Raw genomic sequence first — 7477 nt, forward strand, 5'->3', positions numbered from 1 at the left:
TAATAATTCGAATATTATTAAAGATGAATATTTTAAAAATCTTTTGAGCGTGACTTCGTCGGATTTACTGGATAGACAGTTCGGAAACTCGTGATTACTGCGACCTACTTCGCTCACCCACAATGTGTACTGATTCAATACGGAGTAATTAAAGTCTCGGTTTTCGCAGAGATTAGCGAGTCGTCTTTATGGTCCAGTAAATCCGGCCCATCGTCATCCCACGCCGGACAATTAACCAGGCATGAGGCCCGTCAAATCTCGCCATTCCTCTGCTCTGGCCAGTGAATAAATTTGGCTGCATGTGCTGCTCCCATCCGGCACGGGATCGAAGGCCGTAAATATCCCGGCACGATTTCTTGTAACAGGGCCTCGTTTCCGTCCCGTCTCATCTCTCAACCTCTCACTCTCCGTCTTTCGGAGCAACAAGAGGGTTGAAGGTGGACCTAGAGAGGCAGAGTTGGAGGCGGCGTGTACGGAGAACGACCGGGATTTGTCTCAGGAGGAGGAGGAGGAGGAGGAGGAGGATGGCCGACAAAGCGGCGGTGGGAGTGGCGGACGACATGGGGGAGAGCATGCAGTGCGTGGACCACCCGTACCGTAGCAATCCGGGCGGGGTGTGCGCCATCTGCTTGCAGGAAAAGCTGGGAAAACTGGTCTCCTCCTCCAAGTCCACCCCTTTCCTCCCCCTCCAGCCCTCGCCTTCCTCCTCCACCTCCTCCCGCACCTCCTTGTCCGATGTCGGCGCTGGGTCTGGCGGTGCCGCTGGGCTCGCCTCTGTCTATTCACGCCACGGCGCGATCGTGGACGACGGCCGACGGACGAAGTTCCCTTACCTGTCAGCTGACTATAGCAAGAAGAAGAAAGGCAGCGGCGGCGGCGGAGGTAGTTACGCGAACGGCGCAAGGAAGTTGGTATCGAATGGAACTGGTCACGCTACCGCTTCCGCCGTGATGGCTAACGGCGGGGGGTTGGTTTTGAAACGGAGCAAGTCTGTGGCCACGAGGACGTCCGGATCGTCCCTTGCGCAGGTTGGTGTTGGCCGCGGTAATGGAGACGCCGCCATCGCAGATAGTCCTCGGAAGAAGAGCTTCTGGTCTTTCCTCTACCACTCTTCTGTTTCTTCCACCTCCAACTCTTCTTCCTCTGCTGCCAATGGGAACAGCAACAGGCGCAGATCCACCTCATCCTCTTCGGGGGGAGGGTGCGAAGGAGAAGTCAACAAGCAGCTGCAACCGCCGTCAAATAAGTTGGAAGCAGCGACCGCCAGGCAATCAGGGGAAAACGGTGGCGTGGAGGATGCCGAGAGTCCAAGCGGCAGCCAAGCGTCATCCTCATTCGGAAGGAAGGTGTCGAGATCCAGGTCAGTGGGATGCGGCAGCAGAAGTTTCTCGGGCGACTTCCTTGAGCGCATCTCCACGGGCTTTGGTGACTGCACGCTGCGGAGGGTGGAGTCCCAACGCGAGGCCAAGCCCAAGACCGCCCTCCAACTCGACCACAATAAGAGCAACGACGACGACCCACAACATATGTTGAAGGAGAGGATCAAATGCGGAGGTTTCTTCCCGGGATTCGGGATGATGTCGGCCTACTGGCTCTCCCCTGCGCCTCACGACGACGACTATGACACCGGTAGCAGGGTCTCGGCCTCAACCCCTGCGTCGAAAGCAAGCGTCGCGCCTCATGTGCGAACCAGGACCTGGAGCTTTGCCTTCGCCAGCCCAATGAGAGCCTTCCGGCCTTATTCTTCCTCCTCCAGGTCGCTGTACACCAACGCCGGCACGTCTACTGTGCCGGCGACCAACTTCATCTCCTCGATCAATGCCAGCAACAAGATAATCAATGGCCACGGAGGCGGTGGCAACCAAAGCAAGCTTGGGGGTGAAACATCCTTCCTCGCCGTGCAGAGCTAGTTCATCCCTTCCGTTCGATCACCCGATAACGTCTACATTTGCTCGTCTGTTTTACTCTTATTTACAAGAACCAGCTCCAAGTCTCCAGTGCTTTTTCACGCTCGCCCCATTTTGTTTTCGACATCAGTAGACTGTACTGCTTTGTATTAAATCGTGTTTTTATGCAATTGTTTGGTGAAAACCACTGCGCGAGGACGTCGTTGATGAACTCATTTGTGTTTAGAAATAGTTCTCCAACAAACCTGAGGACGCCCACAAGTTCACAACGACGATGCAGATATTAGTATTAGCGTTTTGAAACCATTAGTCTTGTTACTGTTGCATTCAGTGGATCAAGTGGTATCTTCAATTTCCGCCTTCGTCGCTCAGTTTGGCATGTGCGATGCTTGTGCGTTGCGAAGTGAAGACGGCAATTGGTTTATCATCTTTCTGGCGCTGTCTTTTAGCGCGGTCAATGCACTGCCGCGGGCACATGGCGTCTCCATGCCGCTTCCGCCGTGGTGCGCAGCGCTGTGGACTGTGGTCCCTCTGCCGAAGCTATACTGGAACTCGTACGCCTAGCGCCCGTGTAGTTGTGTTTTCCGCAGGGGCAAAAGATCATACACTTTCAGGGCGCCTACGCCATACCAACGTCCTGTGATCTTAATGATTTTTCAAAGAACATCAAGGTGCAGGATTAGTAAGTTATAATTGGACTTACTACGATCACCATGTGGGACTAGTGTTCTTAATTCCAGCCTGCATGTGCCTGTCCATGTGTCTGTAACTGGCGCAACGTGACCAACTAAGAAGTGCCGAGGTAAATCAGGCCTAAACAGAACCACCCATGTGTGCTGTTGCATTTGATTTCTTCCGCTGCTTCCACCTACCTGGCACACACTCGTATTGATGTCAAGATTACACTCCAAACCGTGTCGTGGAACGTGGAAAGCGGAAAGCGTAGGTGACCGGCGTTGGGAGACTATAATATTGAGGGAATTCATGGGAGGGGGAACAGTGTCTGTCTCCATCACTTCACATGGCGTCTACTGCTCTTTTTAATCAATGAGCTGCAGCATTAGCAAAGGTTGCCATTTGGCAAGGGGACGAAATATTTGATCTATATGTTGCCATGGGCAGCGATTTTTATACCCTCGGTGTTCAGAGCATTTACAGCTACAAGAAACGCATAAATTTCCAACTGCTCAAGGCACTTCGTCAAGGATTGCGTACGGCTGAAAACATCAACCATTACATTATCCAAGTTTAGTTCCATATGAAATCAATCCACGTGGTATTAAATTGAGATGCTACATGGTCGTGTGTCCTCATATCAGCACATCCTACAACATACCTAGGTTATTTCACCATAATTCTTTTTGAGTTGCACGATTAATTAGTAGAAGAACGTATTGATCTTGCAAAAATAGTATCGATCTAAGATGTTAACTTGTTGCATTGCCTGCCACAAAGCCTGTCTCCAGCATGCTGCACATTATATAAGGTTTTCATTTAGACATTTTTAATGCTAAAGTTCTCAACAATATGTTCCTAAGATCTTCAATTAGCAAGCAAATTTCAAAACTGTTTTACTACCAAGAAATGGTGCTTAACTATGATTCAAAAGACGAATGTCAAGCTTTTTCAACTACTGTTAAAAAGATGCGTGTAAAGCTGTTTTGCCCATAGAAAGGAAGCTGCAGAACAAAAGCTATTCCTAGTTCCTACATCAATGTCTTTTTGTTGCTCAATCATAAACTATGAGATTTTGTCAGTGCCCCATTGTTTTACTACCGATAAATGTTGCATTGGTGCCTGTTCATAATTATTCTATCTAGACAAATCATAGTACATCGCGGTGGTAAAAGACGACTACGTTCACCCCCAACGTCCCGTCAACCTGTCCCAAAATCAACATGAAAGAGATAGTCATCACACACTATGCAACACAGGCTTAATAGGCGTGACACATCCAAACCATGCATGAACGCTAAGCTGCTACCAGTAAAACTGCATGCGGAATTTTAATTGAAAAAAATATTACAAAAATATTTTAAGAGAAAAGCTCATTCCTTGAGTAGATCAATTGGAATATAAGAGAAACCAGAGAAGTCAAACAGAACAGGGAACCAATGAAGGGACCCGAAAGATTTAACTCTATGCATCCGGGGGTTAATGAAGTTGGAACAAGTAAAATGGACATTGATTATTGAGGCATATCCTTCTACTGTTCACATTCCCAACCTCCTATCACCAAACTAAGAAACATTAGAAAACACATAATAAGTTCCATGGCAATATAAAGCTTATGAAACATAAAGTGTCATGCTAATGATGCAAAAAAAAAAAACATAGTCACTTCATTCGACCATAAGAATTTTAAACGGTGTGAGAAAAAGGAGGATGACTTGAAAAGAAAATTTTGCTACGGGAATATTTCCAGGTATATTATGTTAACACATTGAGTTTTTAAAATTAAAATAATTATGGATGAAATTGTAGAGAAGTACAATGCTGAGCGTACAATCCTATTTGAGAAGCATCTTATTTAGCAATAATAATAAAGGAGAAGACCACATCTATGTACCATTTTAAACTTGGTCTTCTGCTTCTTGGATCCTTCAATAATCCAACCAAGTTACCTTCCACCATTAAATAAATAAGAAAACAGTTACCAAGCCTCCCCTTAGACGCATTGATGTTTGTCTTGGTCACTTCCAGTAGCAGCGTTTGGTTTGGTTATTTTCCATTTTCATTTTCTGAAAAAAGGAAAAACATTATTTGATTGGTAACTTCCACATTTATTTTCTAGAAAAGAATAAATCATTTTATGAGAAAATAAAGAATGTTTAAAAATTATTTTCTAAGAAAAGGAAAACACGCATTTTTTGAGAAAATGAAACCAAACGCTCTCTTAATTACCTTGCAACAAACAAAAGAAGTGTGGCAGTAGACTCCTTGCATCAGTGTTAATCAATTGTTGTTCAATCGATCTACCTTGTTATGTCAACAAGTTTCAGCCTGAATAGCCGTTGGATATAAATGAACGAACACATATTCACCAAAAACAATAGCAATCTGCCACCTGTAACTCTGTCAACCCCAATGGCCTAGAGAAAAAATCTATTCTAGAGAATCGTCATCATCCTCAATATGGGCAGCAACATCCCAAATCCATTAACTATTTGTTCAACAATATTTCCTCAACCTGCAATGTTGATTGTGTCTGTGTATCTCGGCATAGTCGATCAACCAGTAAATAGCATACAGACATATCGAGAGTGTAACCTAATTTAAACAAATTATTCAGTACCAACAGTAGATCATCCACTATATGATTCTTACTAAGGCACACCAAAAGTTTGTTAATTGTCCCTTTCTTTGGTTTGAGGTTATTCTCCAACATGTTTACCAACCAAGCCATGGCTTCTTCGACCTTGCCAACCTTGCAGAACCCATCAACGACAAAATCATTTGAGCAGACTAAAGGCTCCAAGTTCTCTTCTTTCATGCATTTGATCAGCTCGACTGCATCAAGTACATTGCCTTCGTTGCAAAGAGTCCATATCAACGGTGTGTATGTGGAAACAGAGGGCTTCAGACCCATTGAAAACAGTTTCCTGTATAGTTTCTTGGCTTCTGTCGTATTCCCCTCATTGCAGAAACCTTGAATCAGTGTGTTATAGGTAATGACATCAGGTTCAATTCCTTTATTTGGCATTTCCTCAGACATGTTAAGTGCTTCTTCCATCCTCCCCTCCATGCACAATCCGGCAATCATGGTATTACAGCTCATTATGCTTTCACTTAACCCAGCTGAGCCCATCTCATTATACAAATTCTGAGCCCTACTGAGATCTCTTGCCTTGCAATACCCATTAATGATGACATTATATGCATAAGCATTTGGCTTGAGTCCCTTCCCTATCATTTCTAACCACAGGTTCCATGCAACAACCATCTTACCCGTCTTGCATAAACCATCGATCATTGTTGTGTAGGTAACCAGGTCAGGATCATATCCCCTCAACTTGAGATTATTAAAAATGCGGAAACCATCATGCACCTTCCCATTCTCACACAATCCCTGAATAATCGACTGATAAGTAAAGATGTCAGGCATGCAGCCACCTGCTATCATCAGGTGAAGGAGCTCGGAAACCTTGCCAAAATTACCATCTTTGCTGAACTCAGCGATCAATTTGGTGATTGAGATCGCATCAGGTATTAGACCTTTCATAGATACCTCCCGTAGGAGTCTGTAGGCATCATCCAGCTTATTCTCTATGCAGAAAGCCTGGATTAAGTAGCCAGCAGTGGAAGCATCACCTGAAACTCCAGCCTGCATCATCGACTCATATAAACGCCACACAAGGTCAGTCCTCTTTGACCGGAGGGAAGAAGACAGGGAAGAGTTCCAAATGGAGAGGGGCACAGAATAATGTGTAAGATGGGTGCTGACAAGAGCAATTGCCTCCACCATCACATCCCTTGCGCAACGTTCATTGACAATGAGACGGAGAAGGAAGGATTCAAGTGCACGTGAATCAGGCTGGCATTTCATCGTGCGAATGGCGAGCAGCGCAGCCTTCCACGCCCTCATGTCGGCAAGGGCATAGAGGAGAGAGGCTGAGGTCTCAGGGTCAGCGGGTGGAGCATCAGGGTGGGAGGAGAGCCAAAGAAGGTAACGAAGAGAAAGCATGAGATTTTTAGAGGAAAGTAACCGGAGGACTTGGCAGACGCAGGTGGGGTGGAACAGCACCGAGGGAGAGAAATGGGAAAGAAGCGAGCTTTCCCACCTTGGACGTGCAATGATTATCTCGCACACCCTTTTCGCCGACTCCGCTACTTGCCGGTACCGACTTTCGTTGCTGCGATCGCCGTCATAGTCTACACGCCCTTCTACTCCAGTAGTATAAGGCGCCGTCGGCACAGCCTCCACTGCGAAAGATGCTGGAATTCTGGAGGAGATGACGGTGGCGGATGTGGTTCTCGATAATGTAAACACGGGAGAAACTACGGGATAGATGCGCCTATTGAGATGCACGAAAGCCTTGATCGACATTTTCGTCGATGCAATTGCAAGGCATCAGCCTCCTAGATCTTTGAAAAATTCATAGAAAGGGATCAAGACCGGAGCCCTAACAACAATGAAAACCCTATAAAAAGAACTGAGAAAAAAAAAATATATACCACGGAGGGGAAAAGGCAAGCGTAATTTTTTACTTTCCTTCACTTTTACCATCTCAGGCCGATGAGTTGCGTCATCATAACGCAGAGACCACCGGAAGTGAGGAGGCCGGCGAAGGGTGAGAGAACGGAAGGCGCAAGACTAGCGGAAGGCAGAGGAGACGAGCTTTTAGGAACGCCATGATTTAGGCGATGGTTAGACGGGCCAAACTCGGGCCGGGCTGAGCTGCGGTCATTATTTCCCTCCTTTCGAAAGACTGAGCTGATAATTTTATTTTATTACTTTACCAAATTTATCCTTGGATCCAGAGTTCAACATATCTATGGATCAACAAAACGGTCTCCATAAAAAAAAAAATATGGATGATCTCAAGATTAATTTGTTCGAATAATTAAAT

At 45.9% G+C, this 7477-nt stretch overlaps 2 protein-coding genes across 2 annotated transcripts; one reads left to right on the plus strand and one right to left on the minus strand.

Annotated features, from left to right (window-relative positions):
• The first annotated feature begins 296 nt into the window (after positions 1–296).
• Positions 297–2094, plus strand: LOC122024839. The gene has a single exon (XM_042583559.1). The coding sequence runs from the start codon at positions 525–527 to the stop codon at positions 1908–1910; it is 1386 nt and encodes a 461-aa protein (XP_042439493.1). The 5' UTR covers positions 297–524; the 3' UTR covers positions 1911–2094.
• Positions 2095–4811: 2717 nt separating this feature from the next.
• On the minus strand, positions 4812–7250 carry LOC122023871 (pentatricopeptide repeat-containing protein At5g18950-like). The gene is made up of 2 exons (XM_042582278.1): positions 7083–7250; positions 4812–6992 (listed from the first exon to the last, which is right to left on the minus strand). Exon 2 carries the CDS (start codon positions 6952–6954, stop codon positions 5071–5073), a length of 1884 nt encoding a protein of 627 aa, XP_042438212.1. The 5' UTR covers positions 6955–6992; positions 7083–7250; the 3' UTR covers positions 4812–5070.
• Between the last annotated feature and the right edge of the window lie 227 nt (positions 7251–7477).

Source organism: Zingiber officinale, chromosome 9B, assembly GCF_018446385.1.
Source record: "Zingiber officinale cultivar Zhangliang chromosome 9B, Zo_v1.1, whole genome shotgun sequence".
Taxonomy (NCBI): domain Eukaryota; kingdom Viridiplantae; phylum Streptophyta; class Magnoliopsida; order Zingiberales; family Zingiberaceae; genus Zingiber; species Zingiber officinale.

Coding starts and splice junctions, on each gene's coding strand:
- LOC122023871 (XM_042582278.1), bottom strand. CDS start 6,954: ATGTCGATCAAGGCTTTCGTGCATCTCAATAGGCGCATCTATCCCGTA.
- LOC122024839 (XM_042583559.1), top strand. CDS start 525: ATGGCCGACAAAGCGGCGGTGGGAGTGGCGGACGACATGGGGGAGAGC.